The sequence below is a fragment of the Myodes glareolus genome, chromosome 2 (genome assembly GCF_982192425.1).
Source record: "Myodes glareolus chromosome 2, mMyoGla1.1, whole genome shotgun sequence".
Taxonomy (NCBI): domain Eukaryota; kingdom Metazoa; phylum Chordata; class Mammalia; order Rodentia; family Cricetidae; genus Myodes; species Myodes glareolus.
Genome location: NC_142027.1, coordinates 124,629,114 through 124,651,569, shown reverse-complemented (window position 1 = coordinate 124,651,569; position 22,456 = coordinate 124,629,114). Strand labels below are relative to the sequence as shown.

The 22,456-nt window shown below is 46.6% G+C and overlaps 1 protein-coding gene and 1 long non-coding RNA gene across 9 annotated transcripts in view; one reads left to right on the top strand and one right to left on the bottom strand.

Moving 5' to 3' along the window:
• Window positions 1-12,636, bottom strand: part of Kdm2b (lysine demethylase 2B) — a 129,247-nt gene extending 116,611 nt beyond the window's left edge. For 4 of the 7 annotated variants that reach the window (XM_048447329.3, XM_087903654.1, XM_048447330.3 and 1 more), the window contains exons 1-4: window positions 12,305-12,626; window positions 11,108-11,252; window positions 8,089-8,167; window positions 6,022-6,068 (exon numbers count right to left, since the gene is read on the bottom strand). In XM_048447329.3, the coding sequence (XP_048303286.1) occupies window positions 6,022-6,068; window positions 8,089-8,167; window positions 11,108-11,252; window positions 12,305-12,337 (304 nt within the window). In that variant the 5' untranslated portion in view covers window positions 12,338-12,626. Of the gene's footprint in view, window positions 1-6,021; window positions 6,069-8,088; window positions 8,168-11,107; window positions 11,253-11,908; window positions 11,943-12,304 lie in introns of those variants that run through there. The other 3 variants (XM_085679490.2, XM_048447331.3, XM_048447332.3) reach the window with 3 other exon arrangements.
• Window positions 12,637-12,736: 100 nt separating this feature from the next.
• Window positions 12,737-21,063, top strand: LOC125408778 (uncharacterized). 2 transcript variants are annotated; one of them, XR_007234571.3, is made up of 4 exons: window positions 12,737-13,529; window positions 17,646-17,806; window positions 18,020-18,895; window positions 19,763-21,063. It is a non-coding gene; the product is annotated as an uncharacterized LOC125408778 (long non-coding RNA). The 2 variants fall into 2 exon arrangements; XR_007234570.3 differs by lacking the exon at window positions 18,020-18,895.
• Window positions 21,064-22,456: the final 1,393 nt, after the last annotated feature.

Below are 22,456 nucleotides of genomic sequence, written 5' to 3'. Positions count from 1 at the left end.
TCTGTGAGTTCGAGGCCACCCTGGTACAGGCTCCAAAGCTACAGAGAAACCCTGCCTCAAAAAAAAAAAAAAAAAGGGAAACAGACAAGAAAGCAGGTCTCCATGTGTTTGGGTGTTAAAAATCAGCCAGCACTATCAGCACATATAAATTTCCTTATATCCTATACTTCAATTTAAAGAAAATTAATTATAATATAGCTATGATAAGATAAAAAGGTAGCTTATTGAATCTACTTTTTAAAAACAACTACTAGCTTTAAATGTTTTACATTGAATTTTTGTATGCTGTATACAAATTTTGTATATTGAAACAAACTTAAGATTAATTTTGTTAGAGCATATTGTACATACAGTTCCACTCTGTTCAATCTTGTTCAAGGTATGGTACTTATACAGTTCATTTAACAAGGTAATGCAAATTTCTAGTCCTTGAAAATTATTACTACCAACTGTTTAGGATAATAAGGAAATGCAGGTTAGTAATTAATCACATATTACAATTGAACTTGTAGTCACATTAGGTATGTTTTCAAGGTCAAACAGACATGTTAAAAAGACAGGTCATAATCAAACACTTCAGAGATCTATATAATATGGTATTTAAGATGTTTTAATAACAGCTTTTGTTTGTTTGTTTGTTTTATTTTTAACTGACAATGTCTGCTCCTGGAAGCACCAATCCACTTCAGAGAAGATAATGGGCATTGAAGAAACTCTTTGTAGCAAAAGTAAGTCACCGGGCAAGAAGATGCGGTTGCCTCGACTGCTGGCAGTGTGCTGTCCTAATGCGACAAGCAGGACACAAAAGAGAGTGACTGCCAAACCTTATTCAGACAAGGTAGGACAGTCCTTCAAAAACCCTGCTTCATAGAAAAGTCTGTTAGATATTCTAGGCCTGTTGGCCAAAGATGGATGCCCCAACACTGCAGAGGAACTTTGGGTGACTGTCCAGGTAGCTAGCTGTTTCTGTCATCTCTCACATTTTTTGAAAGTTGCTTGTTTGCACTTTCTGCTACTCAGTTAATATTACTTCCTTCTTGGGTCTCTGAGGGAGTCGAAGAATAGATATAGTAGTTTTCCTTGGTTACCAGACTCAGAAAAGAAACTCTCTAAAGAGGTAAAAAGTGTAAAAGGTAATTCAATAATGCAAATTGCAAGAGAAAGTAAATTAGGTACAACCTTTTGGATTCATCAAGACAGGACAGATATTGAGTATTTTCTCTGAATTTGTCAAATGTAAATGGACTAGACACTGTTGATGTATTTATTGCTTGTATATATTGTATATAGTTATTATACTTATTGTATATAGTTTTCCTTATATAGTTATACTTACTGTATATAATTTTTCTTATATCTTATTTTAGACAAAAGAGGGGAAATATAGTGGTATATTATTTGTGTTTTAATAAAGAAAGCTTTTAATAAAGAAAAGCTTGCAGATCAGTGCAAAGAAATCACACTAGTCAGCCACACAGGCCAGGCAGTGGTGGCACACATCTTTAGTCCCAGCAGCTACACTAGTTAGCCACAGAGGCTGGGCAGTAGTGGTGCACGCTTTTAATCCTAGCACTAGAGAGGAATATAAAACAGGAAGAGGCAGGTCTCAGTCTCATCCTGAGGATTCGTGGAGGTAGGATCACCCATTTTCAGTCGGAGGTGGAGGGAAGAGCCAGTATCAGTCTCTGGGTTTTTAATCATTTGTGCTACGGTATAATGTAGAAATGGAAACTCTCTATTTTTATTTTTAAAGGCAAGTCACTGCAAGTGACACAAGCTTCCAATCACAGTTACTTGGAAAGCTAAGGTAGGAGGAATGCTTGACCCCAAGAGTTCAAGACCAGCCTGGAAAACATATTGAGATCCATTTCTATAAATAAAAGACAGGGCTCAAGTGAGGAGCAGATGGCCAGTACACAAAAGCTTGATTTTAAAACAGTAGAGGAGGGTACAGCCAGCCCTGCAGCCTGAACAGCTGGTCATGTCTCCCCAACCTGCTTTTCTCTTCCTTTTATTTGGGGGGGGGGCGGGGGAGCATGTGTGTGGTGTGTGTGTGTGTGTGCGTGTGTGTGTGTGTGTGTGTGAGAGAGAGAGAGAGAGAGATAGAGAGAGAGTATGTGTGTTAGACGGGTTCCACACCTGCTCAGTACTGACATGGTCAATGCGGCCTCAGGTCCCTCATGTTTCCATAGCGAGTGTTTCACTCTCCATCCACCCAAACCCCCCCTGAATTTGGTTGGTCAGCCACCCCAACACTGCCCTCCTAGCAGAAGGCCTGAATTAATGCTAGGAAAATGTCTCTGTCTGAGAAACCCTGGAGAACTCTCTGTCGGCCAGGCTTATCCGTCCCTGGGGCTTACTTACTGTCCTGAGCTACCAGCTTCAAGTTTGGCATAGTGCTGAACTATCCATCATCCCAGAGACATGGCTGAGGGCAGTCAGGAAGGAGGAGCCTGTGGTAGCCAAGTGTCAGCCTGGGGCTCCTGGTTCTGTCTTTACCTTCACAAGAAGCAGCACTGCCCAAAACAACTCAGAAAAAGGAAGAAGCAAAGAGAAACTGTGGAGAAAAGAAAGGGCAAGGGCAAGAAAGATGGTTCTGAAGATAAGGGCCCTCCGAGCACAGAGCCTGGGGCAAGAGGTGACCTCTGGAGATAACTTCCTCCAGGGTAGAGTTAGGACACCAAGGTCTGTAAGTGCCTGAAGGTTACAGCCTGGTTCTGTTACTGAAGTTAGCTATTCTGTTCTGCTTAAGCCAGCCTGAGTTACACCTGTCGATTCTGTCACTTATGATAAACAACGCGCCTATCACCACCGTCCAGGGCCTGTGCAGACAGAGACCACAATGGACAACTGTAATAGCCCAGGAGAATTGCAGCCACCAACATCAGTGTCCAAACTCCTCATGCCTTCCTAGAGCATATACATACAGAGAATGGCCCCAGACATGCTAAGAGAGCTAGGCATGACGGCTCAGACCCATAATCCCACCATCTAGGAGGCAGAGGAGGATTAATGTGAGCTGAAGGCCAGCCTGGGCTATAGGGTAAGACCTTGTCTCAAAATGAAAACAAAGGTGGAAAAAGAATACTGACAGAGATGGAAGCTGGTTACAGGCCCTGCTTTTGTACTCAACATACAATTCTAGTCTGGCAGGGATGCTGGAGTCATCTAACTGGGTCTCCCTGCTTCCACCAGGAGATGCACGAGGACCAAGAGAAAAAAGAGGCAGCCTGGATGCAGTCAGAGCATAACACATCCACAAAAGGCTTGGAAGGCGTATCACAAAGTCCAGGTGTGCAACATTACTTAAGAAAGCTGAAGCCAGGGGCTGGAGAGACGGCTCAGAGGTTAAGAGCATTGCCTGCTCTTCCAAAGGTCCTGAGTTCAATTCCCAGCAACCACATGGTGGCTCACAACCATCTGTAATGAGGTCTGGTGCCCTCTTCTGGCCTGTAGGCATACACACAGACAGAATATTGTATACATAATAAATAAATAAATTAAAAAAAAAAAAGCTGAAACCAGACAGTAGCACGTCTATAAACTCAACACTTGGAAGGTTAAAGCAGGAGGATCGCTGTGAATTCAAGACCACCAACCTTGGTTACACAGTCTTCAAAACCTAAAAGAGCAATGGTCCCAGTTATTCCGACCAAACTGTCTAGCATGCCATTAGCCAGCTGCCTTCATCTTCCACGTGTGTGGCTTTCAATCCAGTCACTCCAGACCATACCCATCATCAAAAACACAGATGGAGTGTGGTAGCACACACTTGTGATAACAAGGCTGAGGCAGGAGAATGGCAAGCCTAGACCAGTCTGGACTTTACAATGAGACGAGACTTCAAACAAAAATAAACACAAACCCCAAGAAACAAAACTAACTTAGAGGCAAAAATAAAAAACAAAAACAAAACAGACCATAACAAGCACAAGTGTAGAGGAGGAGCAATCTGGACACTCATACAGATCCGACTGATAAAGACTTGATGGCAAACACACTGGCAGTTAACGGTTAGTCAGGAGCCTTATATTTCATGTAAAGGACTCCCAGAAGTTCCCATGTTGGAAACTCAGTATCTCAGTATTGAAGGTGGGAAGCAGGCCTCCTGGGAGGTACCTAGGTCTTCAGGGTGGACCCCTTAGGAATGGATAAATGTCTCCAGGGACTGAATTAGTTACCATGATACGAGCTGCTCTAAGGGAGGATGTTCCTTTGGGTCCGCACACCGCTGCGTGGCCCTTCTCTTCCTGCCACGCATCTCTACACTATGCTGTTGGACTTGACAGTCTCAAAACCATGAACCAAAACCACCTCTCCTCTGCACATTGCCAGGCGTCAGGCAGTCTGTCGCAGCAACAGAAAACACACGAAGATGGCCCAAGACTCAGCAAGTTTCCTTCCCAAGACTCGAGAAATTGATACTCATAAAAACTTGTACATAAATATTCATTGCATTATTCATAACAGCTAAAAGATGGAAAGAAGCAAAATGTCCATCCGTGGGTAAATGGACAAACAAAACATGGTCATTCATACAAAGGAAATGAAAGAAAACACAGTTCGGAGCTACAGGTTTGTGGTAGTCTGGAGTTAGATAGTGGTGATGGCTGTAAAACACCAACACTAAAACAAAAAACCACTGAACTGTGTACTTTAAATAGCGTTTGGTTACATGGAGTTTATTTTAACTTAAAGAAAAAAGAATATAACCCAGTTTGTAGAAAACTTACTTGGCTGGCATGTATGAGGGCCTCGGTTTAATTAAACCACAATTTAATTAATTAATTACCACAAATTAATTAATTAATTGCCTGATTAATTAAATTGATTTAAAAGTGCCAATACTCCCAAAGAAAATAAATCACAGGTTCACCCTCACCCCAATTTTCAGCTCCCCAAGGCTTCTCATCATATTCAACAGCCAAATCCAAATTTCCCCAGGGCCTCCAGGGCCCTGATGATCTGGCCCTGGGGCCTCTGCCAGCTCTTCTACCACTTTCTACTCTGTCATTTAAGTTGAAATGTCAAGTCTGTCCCCCTGGCTTTTCCCCTGCTCATCTCACAGCTTAGACGAGTCTTTTCCATGATTGGTTCTTAAAAATAAATGACTGTTTTCACATATCTCTGTATGTACGCTGGTGCCTACAGGGGCCAGAAGAGCGTGTCAAACCCACCAGAGCTGGGTTACAGGTGGTTGTGAGCGGCCTGATGTGAGCGCTGAGAAACAAACAAGCCTTCTGGAAGAGCAGCAAGGGATCTTTACCACTGAGCCCTCTCTCCAGGCACCCAGAGTTGATGGCTTCAGGTACAGGCTCAAATGCCTCTTCTGCCGCCCCCTGCTGACCCCCGCCTACAGCCCCACCACGCTAGACCCATCATCACCCTGCACCGCTTCTTCAAAGTCCTTTCCATCACTGGAAAGATGCGTGGTTAACTTCTTTATAGACTCCTGTCCTAGTAAATAGGGCGGGGGCCTTGTCAGTTACATTCTCAGCCTACCACGTAGGTAAGAAATGGTTTTCTAGAAAGAATGGGGCACTGAAGGACTTTGCCGCTTGCTCCCTGGTGAAGGTTGGAAGAGCTAAGCCACAGCTGCATTCTGCAGAGGGTTAACAGGCATCTGCTGCACATAGAGTGGCAAGCCCCACCCTAGGCCTGTCTAGAACCCTGAGGAAGCAGGAGGCATAATCCCTCCCCCTTGAACGTATCAAAGTCTTTTAGGGGTCATGAAGCACCCAGTGTTTACCCAGCAACCCACAAACAAACGCAAAGAGGAGATCTGAAATTGCATGGCTGACGCCCGAGACAGAGACTGGGTCCAAATCGCCTCATAAAAACTGTGCTGGCAAACATCCTCTGATACAGCTTCTCAGGACTTTGCAATTTGACCTGTTCTCCAGAATCAGGCGGTTGCAGCTAACACCTGCTCCAACCTCCTCCAGGGAGGACATTCTTTCTAAATGGGCAGGTAGTGAAGACCGCCCCTTCCCTTGTCCTGCCCCACCTGGCAGCACTTACCCACAAGGAGTTTGACGTCTCTGACTGTGAAATCAGGGTCTGGCATCCTAGAGAAAGACAAGCATGAACATTTGGTTATAAAATAAACAAACAGGAGCTGAAGAGATGGCTCTGCAGTTATGAGCACCAACTGCTCTTCCAGAGGACCCAGGTTCAATTCCTAGCACCCACAGCACAGCCCACAACTTCAGGGGTCATGAAGCACCCAGTGTTTTCCCAGCAACCCCTAAAGAAGTTACAGTGCTTCTGACACCCTCACACAGACATATATGTAGGCAAAACACTAATGAACACAAAATGAAAATAAAAAATAAATTTAAAAAATGGATAGATAAAATAAACCCACAGAGCTACACTCTATCCTGAATCCGGGGGAAGCCATTTTTCCAAAAGGGGTTCTTCGCTCTATGCTGAGAATATGAGATAATCCAGAGGGAAAGCCTGGTAAAGTACCTTGAGGGAAATCTCCCAAAACCATGGAATACACTTCCTATTATAAGAGAGCCAAAGCTGAGTTTCAGGGAAGGATGGGGCATCACTGGCCAACTCTACAGCAAGAAAACTGAAGCGTGGTGTCAAGGACCAAACACCTGCTTTAATTTAGGGTGTCTCCTTTTTAGAAATACTTTCAGCCAGGCAGTGGTGGCGCACGCCTTTAACCCCAGCGTTCAGGAGGCAGAGGCAGGCAGATCTCTGTGAGTTCAAGGTCAGCCTGGTCTACAAGAGCTAGTTCCAGGACAGGCTCCAAAGCTACTGAAAAAAAAAAAAAGAAAAAGAAAAGAAAAGAAAAGAAAAGAAAAGAAAGAAAGAAAGAAAGAAAGAAAGAAAGAAAAGAAAATACTTTCCAGCTGGGCGATGCTGGTGCGCACCTTTAATTTCAGCACTTGGGAGGCAGAGGACAACCAGGGGCCACACAGAAGGGAAAGATTCCATACAGTATTGTATGGAAAACAGGGGAGACCGTTTATACTCAGAGGGAACACATCTGGAGGACTCAAACAGGAAGATTTTGAGTTTCAGGCTACATAGCAATAAACTAACACAAAAATAAAAAAATTAACTAAATAATAAATCAAGTCAGAGTCAGAAAAAGAGACATCATGTCTTTATGAACTGTGGCCTTTGCCTACAATCCCAGCACTTGGGAGTAAAGGCAGGAGGAACAGGACCTCAAGGTGATCTTTAACCACATAGTTAAGTATGAGGCCAGCCTGGCCTCTCGGAAACACAGAAACAAAAGAGTTACTGAAAGGCAGACATGGTATCGCACACCTTTAACTCCAGCACTCAGAAAGAGGCAGGAAGATCTCTAAGTCTGAGGCAGCCTGGTCTACATAATGAACTCCAGGCTAGCCAGGACTGCCTGGTGAAGATGATGCTGAAAGCCCCGTGCCTCTGGTAGGAACATACATGAATGAGCCTGGTCATAGATGGTGGAGAGGGAGGCTGCCTATCCTTTCCTATCCCTGCCCAAGGAGAGGAACCTGTTCTTCCAGCCTGCTTCCATCTCTCCCCAACCCAGAATGTTGGCAGTTCTCCTTCAGAATATAAGACAGACAGAGGCAGGCAGGGAAAGGAGAGAAAACATACACACACCCTTCATAGAAAGAGGCCCATTTCCCACACATTGGGAGTATGTTGAGAAAGCATGCATTCTGGTGCCCCAGACTGGATGGCCAGTCCCTTTTCTACCCTCGCTCTGATTTAAGCAGACGAGGAACAATGCTCACTAGGAAGTTGCTATGTGGGATCAGGATAGATCAGAAAGGGCTGAGAGAGCGAACACTGCTGAAATGACCAGGCTAGACCAGACAGGAATGGGGGGAGGTCTGTCACTGTTTAAACGCCCTAGGACCTCTCTCCCCAGCTCCTGAGAAAGACCACTTTTCGACAGTTTTTCTCCTCAAGCAGGTCTTGAACAAGGAGAAGCTGTTCTCAGGTCTTAGGAAAAAGTCCTTCTGGAAGTACTGAAGCGTGAGAAGAAGACAGGAGACAACACATCTCAGGCTAGAAATTCTGACAGGGAAGAGGAAGATCAGGGAAGAAGGGGTTAATTTAGCAACTTACTTGATTCCTAGTCCATCCTTGTCTCGAAAAACCAGGGGAACCCTGAGAGCTTCTCTCTGTACGTACTCATAGTTAAAATCTGTTTGGATATTTGAATTAAAAACAATTATTTGGTTAAGTTATTGAAGAGCAAATGAACCACAACCCATCGGGGGGGGGGGATAAAGAACAAGGCATATACACTGGATATAGGTACCAGCTAGAAGATAAAACCAAAATAAAAATAAATTAAAACAAACAAACAAAAACCTGTGGAGAAATAGGATAGATAAGGCAAAGCCAAACTGCTTCCTCCATCAGCTCTTCTGCCTACTCATTCTCGGCATGCCCCACGGGTCCCAACTTGTCAATGAACAGCCCGAGGCCAGCAGAGGAGACTTACCAAGAACTCTGTGCTGAAAACTCAGTAGCTACTGTTGAGAAATAGGGACAGACAAACATGTCCCAGGCAGAGTTGAGACAGAAGGACAGCAAAACTGAAGCATGCTACCTGGGAGGATCTGAAGCCCCATAGAGACCAGGGAGGAGGGCTCTCATTGTAGCTGAACATCAGGGAAAATCTTATTGTAATATCCTGCATAGTGAAGGGGAGTGGGGAAAAGCCGGTTTCCCTGGAAACTATGTATTTGGTGCCAAAATAACTAGGGAACTGGGCACAGCTTTGTTGTCTTCCCATAGTGAAATGCTGGGGGAGTCCATCGTAATACTCGCTTCAGTTGGGTAACCAGGAGGGATGAGCTAGTGAACTGTGAAGATGAGCCCAGGAAGACCCCACTGCCCGAAAAAATTCACCAGGCAGTTTTCTATTTGCAGTTGGCATGGTACAGACGCCCCCACCCACAATATCCTACCCAAAGCCCCTCAGCCTTGGCCTCATTTCTTTCCTTCATCAATTCCTAAGCCAGGGGTTCTGACCCAACCATCTCCCTGACAATGGAGGTGAGAGGTGCTGAGACACATCCTCCTTTCTCCCAAATCAACTAACCCAAGGCACCAAGAGCACAGGTCCTCCCCAAGCTGGTCAGAAAGGAGAAAGACAGTCCTGGGGCCATGGAAGCTTCGGTCCCAGGCAAACAGTTCACCAGGGCAGCACTGGGGGAGGAGGAGGCCTGGGCCACAGGCTCTGAAGAGAAAGAACAAAACCCAGAGCCTGGAAAGCCCTGACCCCAGAGGCTCAGATCCCCAGGGGCTCCCAGTGAATGGGGATTCCTCTGGATTTAAAGCAAGAGAAGTCTGAGAAGCTTCTGTTTTGAAGCCATGCTAAAGGTTCCTTCTGCATTTCAACTCCTCCCTCCAGTTTTGGGGCCAGGTCTGAATTAACAAGCAGAACCCTAAGGCCCTCTCCTTTGAAAGCAGCCAGGGCAGCAGTTAGAAGGATGCCCTTCAGAGCTCCCTAGATGGAGCCTTCCCAAGCCCTCAACCCCTAACTCCCCGCCAAGCCCCACAATTTCAGCTTCCACAGATGGGCCGGAGGATTGCTGACAGAGGACCACCAAGAGCCTGCACACCGTATTCTCACAGGCTCTGCCAAGACCAGTAAAGTGGAGGGAGAAAAGGAGAAGAATTAAAAACCCATTTATACAGAGAAAACAGAAATGCGGTTGGGGCTGGCACCCTGCTTTGGGGTGAAATTTCTTGGGAAAAAAATGTCTTCCCCCCCCCCACTTCTCCCTAACTCCACCAGAGCCCCAGGAGGCAGTGAGCACAAAAGAGAAACTTCAAAAATGCAAAGCCGGGACAGTCTCCTCTAGGGCTAACTCTAGGCCTGAACCACTCAACCAGAACCTGGAGGAGGGAGGCACTTCCCCTGCTGTCAGCTCACTGTGAGGACAGGGGTTTCCAAGGGGGGATGGGGAAACACAAAATGGAAAATGAGTAATTGAAAGGAAACTTAAGAAAAAAAAAAAAAAGAATCCATACACTCTAGGAAGGCTTGGGTAAGCAAGGGCTGCTCCCAAAGCCAAGAAGACAGGTTCTGGGACCAGGGTCCACAAAGGAACCCCAGGACGCTGGCTGGGTGGTTCAGGGCTCCTAAAACCAAGCCTCAAACAGGAGCATCACCCAGCACATCTAAGAAACATCCTCAGCCACACCGTCAGTAGGAGAGGGAGAAGCCCAAAGCCAGGAGTCCCTCCAAAACTGGAGCCAGCTTCTGCTCCACACTGGGAAGGTCAGAGCACAGAGCTCTCATCTCAGGCATGGAAAAAGACCTTGTTTCCAGGGAGGTACCTAAGTTTTCATTCAAACTGCCAAGGCACAGGGATTTTACCTTTAGGCCTGATCGGGTAATTCATCACATATATAACCTAGACCCCACTACTCAGCGCTGTCACGGTTGGGGCGCTAGAAGCCTCAGGCTTGGGAGGAGGGTGTAGTGCCAACAACTCCCAACAGCCCACTTAGTCCCTTCTCCCATGCCGCAGGACAGGGCCCTCGAAGGGGGAAAGGCATTACGGACCAAAGGCTCAGAGTCAAGCCTCTAATGGGCGTAACCCTAACCGAAGATGCTGCTATCTCCAATCCCTAAACCCATTCCAGTTCATAACCCTCAGGGTCCAGGATGACAGGGGTTTGTATGGGAGGTTTCAAACATACGCCCTCACCCCAATGTCCCAAGGACGTTCAGAAGGCTCCTGCCAGGAGCTGCACCTCTGGCAGCGCAGAGAGCGCAACCGGCTTGGGAGAAAAAGGATGCTGCGCTCACATCCTCCCTCAGTCCCAGTGTCTGTCCCCCCCCCCCCCCCCGTCCCTCTCAGTCGGATAGCCCCTTGGCAATGACCACCTTGATGTTAGTGATGGGTACAATCAAGGCCTAGGCCCACGCCAGGCCCAGCCCTCTTCCTGCTTGCCCTCCTCCCTTAACACCCCCCCACCCCCAGTGCTCGGTCTCCGTTTCGTCACCGGATCCCCTGGAATGGGGGACGCGGGCGCGAAATACGAACCCAGCCACAGGCAGCTCCCTCCCCACGTGCGCGCTGGCCCTCTGCACAGACTGCAGCCAGGAGAGGGGGCACCTCACCTTTGCCCTCCATGGCATGCACGAAGTCCCCCTGGTACAGTTGGCTATGTAGCTTCTCCTCCAGGCTGAAGCCACGGACGCTGACGATTTCCTCCACGTCCGACAAGTCCTCGTTTTCGTCGTATCTCTGGCGGTCAATCGCACGCTGCGGGACCCAACCAGAGAACCCGGGACATTACTGAGAGGACTTGGGGGTCTCCTCTCACCCTGGGCCCACCACAAACAGGTGCAAGAGCCGCGCGCCCACTGTACCCCAGCACTGCAATCTGAACAACTTTGCGCAAATGCCAAAGATGCTGAAAAGCAGAAAAGGGGGCTCACACCCCCAAGGCCCAAATATCTATACACGAAGCACTCCCTTCCTGCATCTTTTGAAGCCGTGGAAATGCTATTTGGGGGCTTTCCTTTGCCCCTACCCCAGTGATGTCCAGAGCTTTGCCCGCTCCACAGGGAGCCTGGTTATGTAACCCCTGAAGGGGTTTCGGGGCATGAGCTGGCGGGGCTGATGTAGGCCCCGAGAGAAGCCGCTGCAGCGCCCGGCTCAGCGGTAACAGCAGCCCTGGCGGCCACAGCGGCCAACCCGGGAAGCCGGAACCCAGGGTCGGCGGCATTTCTAAAGCTGGAGCCGCTCCGGAGCTACAGAAAAGCTGGAAAGCTGAAACGGAACGGTTGAGACCCTAGCCGCCCCCGCCGACCGACCGCTAGTGCAAGAAGAGGAGGAGAGGGGAGAAGGTTAAGAGCTTGGGGAGAGAGAGGCAGCTGGCCCACCACAAAGCTTCCATCAGAGACCCCAAAACGCACCAGCAGCTGCCTCATCTCCCCACAAGCGCGCGCGCACACTCACTTCCTAAGGAGTCTCCCCCACCACTCCCCGCATCCCTCTTCCTCCTCCCTCCGCCACCCAGCACCGAGCCCCGCAACCCCCCAGATCCCAGGCGAACCCCAAGCCCGCTCAACCCCCTCCACGCCTTTCGGCGCTACCTCCTCCCCACTTAAGTATCTGAGACCCTGAGCCTCACAAGAGACTGGAGGAGTAAGCTGCTTGCTTCCTTTTGCATGCAATTTATTATTTTTTCCGGTCCTCTTGCAAAATACAGAAAAGGAAAGAAAAGGCAGAAAGAAACAACCAAAAAAATAAATAAATAAATCGATCATATACCAGATACAGATTTGGGGAGAAAAAAAAAAGCTACACACCAATCTTCTTCCAGAGTCTTTCTCTGCCTCCATTTTTTTAGGAGAGTTCACCAATTAATTGTCAACACTCCTGCCCCCTGCATTTTGGCGGAGGGGGGGGAGGAGGGAAGACTAAAGAAAAGAAACCAAAAAATAAATAAATAGAGCAAGCCAGAGCCGATATCTACAAAGTTTTGCACCAACACTTAAGCAGATCCGTTTGCAAAGTCCTAGGAAACCATTTTCAGCAGTTGTGGGGGGGAGGCGTCGACGTCATAATCCCCGGAACGTAAACATTGTTGCAGATCGCGCTCGGAGCTTGCGGCCGGGCTAGTTGGGGAGAAGGGGGGCTTGGGTTTGGGGTGTCGGGGACCACAGCCGTAGGAGGTGTGGGGCCAGAAGGGAGCCTGGGACGCACCCGGCGCCGTTAGCGCCTTGGCATCGCTGTTTTGTTGTTGGGTCACGAGTGCGCCTCTGCACGCAGGCGCCGCCGCCGCCCGGGAGCTGACTTTTGGAGGGTTGAGTTGCAGGCGGCGGGCGCATCCCAGAGATGGCGGGGCTGAGAGGGAGGGAAAGAGAGGAGGGGGTGGAGAGGGAGGTGCAGCTTTGCACGGATGGCCTCAGCGGGAGGCACGGAAATGCTAGCCGAGCCTGCTGGCGTGAAAGCCCCCGGGGCCTGGCACCCCCCCAAAACGACCCCCCACCTCTGCCCCTGCCCCCTTACTCGGATTACCCACGACTGCCCCTTTCTTCCTGAGTCTACCTCACCTTATTACCTGTGCTGGCGACCTAAATTCAAAGTATTTTGTACGTATAATTTCTTTTTCTGATTTTGCTTTTCTACTGCATGTCTAGGGGGGAGGGGCCAGCCTGTCCAAACTCCTATCCATTTGCGAACCTGCCATATGGAAGAGGTATCTAAGGGGCTCAGAAAGAAATTAGCGCAGCTCTGTATCCGTATAAACTGCATAACTTTAAAACTCCTTGGACTGAAATAATAATATGGACATACACGCATAGGTACAGGAAATACAGCCAGTCCACAGCCTTTTCAGATTGCAGCTGACCGGAAGACAGCCTTCCATTCATTCATTCGGACAGCCTCAGTTGAAGAGCCCTGAAATAAGAAGTTGGGCAAGAAAAGAAAAAAGTCTCTACACTCGCTGAGAAGAGATAAACCGATGTACGGGAGGGAACCAGAGAATCGGAGTTAGCGTCTGTAATGCAACTCACACGCAGGCGAAAGGTAAGCTCTTTGTTTGGCAATTTAATAGTAAAGCGGTGAGGATGTTCGCGGCTTGCTGAGATAGCACACCTTGATTAATCCATATTGTTTCTTGCGGAGGTAGGGGCACCCTCTGAATATGCACAGAATATCAGACCCCCCCAATGCTCTTCTGTCCCCTTAAGTAGTGCTTGTAACTGCTCCCAGAATTGGACCTGGGTGATCCTGTAATACCAAAATGGATAAATCAGGTTCATTTTAATTATGAGAAGAGCTGGCCCTAAACTTAGTTCCCACCCAGCCTCTCTGTCCTGCAAGGCCTATGACATATCACCAGGAATACTCTGAGACCCCTTGGATGATCCTAGTAGGTACCGATTGCAGCTACTTGCCCAGTGCACAAGTTAAAGCAGATCAGTTTGCACATTGAGAAACCTAGATGCAAGAAATTATGAATCTGGGTGGAGGTTCTTTTTATCTTGTCCCAGTGTCAACAAGCACTAGCTCAGATAGATGTGGGGAGGAAGTGGCCTTGCCACCTGAGCTGAGCTGTGAGCCCTGACTCACCCTAAGAGACAATATACTTCTCCCTCACTCACGTTAGAATTTCCTTCCCTTTTTCTGCCTGTGCCCAAAGCTACTCTTTGAAGTTTAATTCCATCCACACATTAGCAGTAGAAATCATTTACACTGTGATGAGGCAACAATCATCCAACTTTGTCACCAAACTGAAACCAGGTCTCCATAGCTTTCAGCTGCACCCAGTAGGCAGTCTTTCTAACCATCCCTCTGTTGAAAACCTGGGACCAGCTGGGATGGAGTTCCCTTTGGCCTATCTACTATAAGGCCCTGACTTCAACATCAAAAGTAAATAAATAAATGCATGAATAAATAAACAAATAACATGGATCATTTTATTTGCCTCCTCTTGTGACAAAGAATCCTTTAAAGGAAATGATGTCTTGTGCTTTGTAGGTCTGTTTTGTAAACGAAGACACTCTCAAATCAGAAAGGCAAAACCATTTTTTTTTTCCACCCACAATCACACAGCTTGCCCTTTTTGAGGGAGGTTGGGGGTTTCAAGAGAGGGTTTTTCTATGACTTTGGAGCCTGTCCTGGAACCTGCTCTTTGTAGACCAGGCTGGCCTCAAACTCACAGAGATCCCCCTGCCTCTGCCTCCCAAGTGCTGGGATTAAAGGCGTGTACCACCACCGCCCGGCAAACAGCTGGCCCTTTTAAAATGTTCACCAACTTCATTTATGCTTCAAAATGAAATAAACCTGGCTTAAAGGAGGGCTTGAATTGAGAATCAGTGCAGACTTAAAGCAAGACTGTCAAATAGGACGCTTGGTCCTCCTCCTTCATCTTCTTCCCTCAGGCTCTCTCCCGCTTTGGCTTCCTAGAATCGCCCAAAATGCTGGCATTAGGAAAAAGTTTAATGTTAGTCACCTTCATATAAAAGCAGTTAAGTCCATATATCACCTCCTGGCTTGTCGAGAGTGGGAAGGGGTTGTTGACTAGTCACCTGATATAATCCCCTCCCTTTATAGACCTCCAGGAAACCACAAAGCTAAAAGAATGGGCCAGCCGGCAGTTTGTTCCCCTTTGACTCCCCCAGAATGCCTACCCCTCTGCTAAGGTCTAAGTGGTCACTCAATAAACGTTGGACCCTTGATGGATCACCTTCTCCAGCATATTTGCATTTTCTCTTTATCAGTAATTGGCAGATGAAAGGCTCTGTCCTCAGTTGAAAGAATTCCAAGCATTCGCTCCAAGTGGCAGAGGAGGTTATTTTGGACCAGAGGGGGAAGGGCCAGACCCTTGAGCTGTAACTTTGGCTGATTGTCCCCCAGGAGCTTACACTAGGTGAGAGTAAGAGTTCAAAAGATGAACTTTTAATTCCGAAAACACCAAGTCAGCCCCACTGGAAACAAAGTAATAATGACTTCCTGTATCTTCCTGCTTGGTCTCGTAAAAGGCACGGTCACATCCTACCTGTGTTCTGTTCCTTCAGTTGTTTCATCCATCCTCACAGGCGAATTAAGCAGATCTGTGTTCAGTTCAAAGACAGAAAATATAGAAGCCACGGCTTCAGTTACACACATTTATATACACACAGAGAGAGAAAACACAGACGTAGCAGCCTCACTTACACACACACACACCACACACACACTGTCGGGTGGCTGGGAGGCAGACGAACTGCTTAACAAGATGACCGCAGTTCTGGATGGAGCACTCATCTGGACTGAAGAGAAACAAACCGTTCTCAGATCATTGGCTGTCCTCCTTGTAAGACAGGGTCTCTACCGAGCCCTAGATAGCCTGGAACTTGCTATGTAAACCAGGCAGATCTCAAATTTTGCAGGAGCCTCCTGCCTCTGGACTCTCCCAGCTTCTAGCTCCAGGCTTTTAAGAATTTACAGTGTCTGTGGGTAAAGCCATCCTATCTGCCATCTCTTTAAATCTTAGCCAATTTCTCCCCATTTATAGCTAAGGCTCAAAGAAATGCTAAGTTGTTTGACCACAGTGATACTATCACTATAGGATTTGAACCAAGAGCTTGTAGGAATACAGAGCACACAAGACTGGCCACTGTGTAAGCCTGTCTGTGGGATTATAACTTTAAAAAGATAGGAATATTATATACCTATGCTGTCAATTACAGTTGCCCCTGAAGTGTGTACACACATGCATGTGCTCGTGGGGTAGAACCTAGCTACTTGTAATGATAACCAAGAACTCACTCTACTATAAAAATACACTTGTAGCAAAAATATTCATATTTAAGCCAGGCATGGTAGTGCATGCCTGAGCAGTATAATGAAAACCTGTCTCAAAATAAAAAAAAAAATTAATGGGCTAGAGTTATAGTTCAGTGATACAGCTCTTGACTAGCATCATGTGCAAGGCCCTGGATCCAATCCCAGAGCTGCAAGCAAACAGAAAACTTAAAACAATGAAGCCTTAGGGTATTTGCTGCTATTGCTCTTCAAGTACCTACCAGGCTGTTTATGCAGGAGTCAAGGTCCCATTTGACTTAGCATCTCTGTATTCAACTATCCCAAAACAGTAATTGAATGAATGAAGAGTTCATGGAGGCAAAGATCCCAGCAACAGTTATATGGAAGAGCACATATGGTACAATGTGAATTCTGCAGCCTTAGACTTCAAAGCATTTGCTCCTATGCCTGTGAGCCTGGCCGGGTACCAGTTGGATGGGGCTGGCTCACCTGCCCACATCTTAAAAATAAACGTCCAAAGGATGGTATGCATCCTATGGATAAACTCAAGGACCTGTCAAAACACACACACACACACACACACACACACACACACACACACACACAAATTAAACCAAGGCTCTTAGTTTGATCTTCAGCATTGAATAGAAGAAAATATATGTTTACATGGAATGACTTGATGATATCCTTAAGTAAAAATAAGATATAGAATACTAAATTTTGATCACTATTTGGATAATTCAATGAAGATCAATACTTATTCTTTGTTTAACAAGACAGGGTTTCTCTGTGTGTAGCCCTGGATGTCCTGGAACCCACTGTGCAAACCAAGCTGACCTCCAACTCAGAGATTCCCCCTGCCTCTCTTCCCAAGAGCTTAGATTAAAGGTGTGTGCCACCACGGCCTGGCTATATGTAACCATTTATATGCATTTAATTTTCTTTGGAAAGAAAATGGCAAAGAAATGGGCAAAGAAAAATGAGTAAAGAAGTTATTCTTTGGTACACTGTGAAATTTTAACCACAGGTACGTATGAATAGTGCCTGATTCAGATCTGGAGGATTGAATTTGGTTCTAGACGCTGTAGTGCCTTTCCATCTCTGTACCATGAAGGTGCACAACCTCAGAAATGAACGCCACATTAGTGGTGTAGCTCAGGAATAGAAAGAGCGCTTGCTGGCATGTAGAGGCTCTGGGTTCAGTCCACAGCATGCCAGGACATAGAAGGGAGCAGGAATAGAAATTAAACACAGTAAAACCTTGTATGTGCAAATCGTAAGAAAAGTTTAGTTCTACTTTGTATCACTTTTAGAATTTAAAATCTGTTTTGCTTTACTATAACAGCAGACTGAGCTGTTTCTGTTAAAGTGGTTGTTTGCTTTGTTTTTTAGTCCTCAGTCCCTTGTGGATTGAAGTCAAAAAGGAAAAACAAAACTGTCCAGAGACTCTCAGGCCTGACCCTTGGGGGAAAGTTTAATGTTCTCCATAGAATCCTGCTTTTCTTCCTGTTTCCCTTTCTGTGTAAGGATGGGAAGAACCCTCGAGGCCACAGGTGAGTTAAAGGGTTAATGCTGTGAAGAGAGCCATAAAAGTTCAAAGATTCTTTCAAAAGTTGTATCTTGGGATTGATGGACGTGCATGATAGCCAATGGAAATAAAAAGGCATGCATTACTTCATCATGCTCGGTTGTCACTGGTTGACAGTCCTTGAGGGATGGACAAGAAGGCTGGCAGTTAACCCTTTGCATGTCTTTTATTTTGAAAGATGAAGCAAAAACAGAAGAGCCTCCGAATGTCCGCCCACCTCCAGGTGCTGACTTTGGTCCAACCCCTGGAGGCAGGACTCTCCTACCAAAGGAGCGCCAGGGAAGCCGTCCTGGAGGAAAGTTTTGAACTTTTAAAGACAAGGAATCAGCTGACCTCGCTGAGTAGGCGGCCAGGGGAGAAGTTTGATTCACTTTTTGTGCTGTCAGAACACAGAGCCATGGAGACATTTCCATTAATCTTGTAAAGTGATCAGTCACTGGAAGGATTGAATTGCATTTCCTGCCCAGAGATGTGGAGACAGATGACCTTTGCAGCGGCCCTCAGACCCCCAGTTCACAGCTGGAGAGAGGATGTGTCAGCATTTACTTTCCAGTCTCACCCAGCCCTTTGTTCAGAACTCAAACCCTTTGTGCTCAGGCTGCTGGGGGATTTTGCAATGGTTGATGCAGGGTTTTTTTTTTTTTCCCTAACCTCCCACTTCTTACAGCTTCTGAGAAACAAACTCTGTTTGGCAGAAGATGGTATCTAAGAGCTGCCCCAGAGGGAGAACCAGAATAGACATGGGGAATTTTGTGAAGCCACTTGGCCTTTAGGCAATAACCATTGCCCATTCCTAGGTTTCCTGAACAGTACAGGCTGACCTGGAGGGAGCCACAAGTCCAACAAATCATAATGCCGCATGTCTAGGTGGCTCTATTAAAAGAAAGAGAGAAAGCAAGAAAACAAAGCTTTTCTGTGTATTATTTCAGTTCAAAGGCTCCGCTAGAACGAAAGCATTTACATAAAGGAACACTGTAATCCTCAAGATACAAGACGCGGGCCAGTCTGTTTGCTCACCTGGACAATGGAAGTTGTAGAAACACTCGTCTCATGGGTACTGTATGAGCCAGTGTTAGAAAGGGGCTCATCCAATGATGCTATTTAAATGAAACTGACGTTCTGGGCACCACAAGCCTACCATTTTGATTTCTTCCAAGTTTAAGGTCCAGAGGGAGAGTCACCTGTGAAGGATGGAGTAGCGGTTTCCCCAGCCATAGTCCCTCTTAGCCTGACCTCGCTGCTCTATATATTTTGAGTCCTTTGACTGAATATTCTTGTCCCCTGCAGGCCTTTGCACCTGCTGATTCCTCCCCTCTGCGTTTTATCCTACTAGCCTCTGGCTCTCTAACATCTGGCTACTAGAATCTGCTTGGGTATCTTATTTCCTGCCACCTTCTAGTGCTAAGCACATTATGTTGTCCTGAGGTTTCTCTAGCAGATAGCAAAATGCAAGGATATTTAAGTCCTAGAATGGTGGTGTTGCATTAGAACTCCATCTTCCAGGTATTATTTGAATCATTTCAAGGTTATTTTGAACGCCTAATACTTAATTGCTGTGTAAACAGTTGTTACAATATAGTTGTGTTTAGGGAATGATGACCCGGCAGAAAAGATACGGTAGAGGAGAAAAAAAATTTTTGAAAACCTATTAAGTATGGATTTTTTTTTCTCCCATTGCTAGACAAACTCTACCACTGAGCTAGTTCCCCAACCCTTTTTCTCATTTTCTTGTGAAACTCAGTCTCCCTAAATTGTCCAGGCTAGCCTTCAGCTTATGAGCCTCATTGTCCAGGCTAGCCTTCAGCTTATGAGCCTCATTCTCGGCTGGAATTACAGACCTAAGGCCCAGCCAGATGGGACTCCTTGTGTTATTGTTATGCTTCTTATTTTACATCTTTACTTGCTTTTGTTTTGTGTGCAGATGCAGCATGGCACACATGGAAATCAGAGGACTCTGAAGGAAGGAGCCGGTTCTCTCGGATCGGCTCACCGGGCTGGTGGAGGCATCTTTATTCGTCGAGTCATCTTGCACCCCTAGTTTGTTCTTTATTGTTGTTTTGAGACAGAGCTTCCCTGTATAGTTCGCTATGTTGACCAAACTATCCTTAAACTCAGAAAGAAGCCCTTGCCCTCGGCCTCATCAATGGCAGGACTGCAGCATAAGCTAGCGCCTAACTCCAGAAGGAATTCTTTGTTTTCTGAGGTTGGAGATAAAGTGCTTAGCATGGATGAGTTCCTGTGTTCAACCCCTGGGACAAACAAACAAACAAACATACAAACTAATAAATAGGGGCAGGAAAAGCGGCTTAGTGGTTAAGAGTGCTTGCCGAGCAATGATGAATTTTGGATCCTAACACCTACATAAGCTGAGCCTGATCTCACACACACCACTACTGTGCAGGGGTAGAGATAGAACTGTTGCAGCTCACTGACTGCAAACCTATCAGGAAAACAGGAGCTTCAACTTCAGAGAGAGAAAGACCCTGACTCAAAGGATGGGGTGAAGAATAAGGACACCGTATGCCCTCCTCTGGGCTCAGTGCGTGTGTGCGTCCAAGCATCTGTACCTAACACACACACAATAACCACCCAATCCACAAATGCTGAACCTGTGGCAGCGGAGAGAATTGCATATTTCTTGTTGCCTCTGCTGTCGCCAGACTGCCTTGAGATCAGGGAGATCCTCCCCCAGGTGCTGAGCTTTCTAGTGCTGAGGATTGAACCTACGGCACAAACCACAGGTTCAACATGGATTGAAATGGTTTTGCACATGATGGGCCAGCACCTGGCTGCGTTCCCCATCCCTGTGTGTCACCTCAGTCTGTTTACTTTAAAGCTCTAGCTCAAATGGAGCCCACAACCCTCCCATTCTCCCCAGCGCCCTCACTATCCTCCTTCCCACAGTGCTTAGCTTCCTCTCCCTGGAAAAATAGCTTTTGTCGGTGGTGTCAGTGACTTTAACCCTTCCCAAAGCAACATTAATTCACAGATCAACTCAAAAAACCTGAAGTTGATACGCGCGCACAGCAGCCTTTACAGGAAACCCTCCGTTCCCCTCCCTTCCTTCCCATGCCACCTATTTCTGGCAGAGAACAGACTTTCCCCCTAGGGAGGATGGAATGCTCTAAAAAGGACAGTTGGCTCTTCTCCCCGACTCCAAGAGAAACTCTGAACTGTCCAATATCTGCCTCTTGTTATGAGTAAAAATTCCTTGCAGAAACAGATCTTGATTTCAGCCTCTTGGATCTGGTTCACAGACTACACTGTTTAAAGCACCTGGGCTAGAAAGATGGCTCAGTGGTTAAGAGAACTTGTTGAGCTGCGGGGCGGGGGTGGCACACACCTTTATTCCCAGCTTTCAGGAAGGAAAGGGAGGTGGATCTCTGAGTTCAAGGCCAACCTGGTCTATAAAGGTAAACCTTTCTTTAAAAAAAAAAAAAAAGCAGTAGCTGTTCTTGTCAAAGAACCTGGGTTCAGTTCCCAGCACCAACATGGTGACTCACAAACATCTTTAAGCACATATGAGGTATACATACAAGTAAGAAAAAACACACATACACATTAAATAAGTATAAAAAAAAAAGAGTTGGGAAGATGGCTCAGAATTAAGAGCATTGACTGTTCTTACTAGAGGTCCTGAGTTCAATTCCAGCAACCACATGGCAGCTCACAGCTATCTATAATGAGATATATTGTCTTTCTCTCCTGTGCAGGCAAATATGCAGGCAAAACGCCACACAAAATAAATAAACCTTTTTAAGTATAAAAATAATTTTTAAGTATGTACAAATAAATCTCTTTGAGACAGAATCCCGATTGCCCTGGCTGTCCTGGAACTCACTGTATAGACCGGGCTGGCCTCAAACTCAGAGATCCTCCAGTCTCTGCTTCCTAAGTGTTGGGATTAAAGGTGTGTGCCACTATGCCTGGCTATTTACAAATCTTTTTTAAAAATTCAGCTGGGTGGTAGTGGCGCACACCTTTAATCCCAGCACTCAGGAGGCAGAGGCAGGCAGATCTCTGTGAGTTTGAGGCCAGTCTGGTCTATAAGAGCTAGTTCCAGGACAGCTCCAGAAAAACTACAGAGAAACTATCTTGAAAAACCAAAATAAAAATAAGATTTACAAGGAGCTGGGTGTGGTGATGTTGCCTTTAATCCCAGCACTGGGGCTGTCAGGAGTGAATCTCTTAGTTTAAACCAGCCTGCTGTGCAGAGTGAATTCCAAGACAGCTAGGACTACACTGAGAAACCTTGTCTCGAAAATACAAATAAAGTAACATGGAAAAGTAAATTTCTCAAACCCCCTGAAATATGCCTATTTTCAGCTCAATTAGCTAAACTTTAAAGGGTACCACCTTTTTGTGGGGGGGTGGGAGATAAATTATGGAAGTTCTTAGGGGCCTTCCTGATACACAGAAAACATGCTACAGTGTGGAGTGGAGGAAGATGGTGCCAGGGGTGCTCTGTGTCTCCCCGTCTGTTCCTCGATATTCCAGACTACCACCATAGTTGATGAGATCCACCGGGCAGAAGCTGAGTAGTCACAGGCCATCGAGGGCAGAGCGCCAACATCACTGTGTACATCTGAAGCCTTCAGACATGCACCCCGCATCC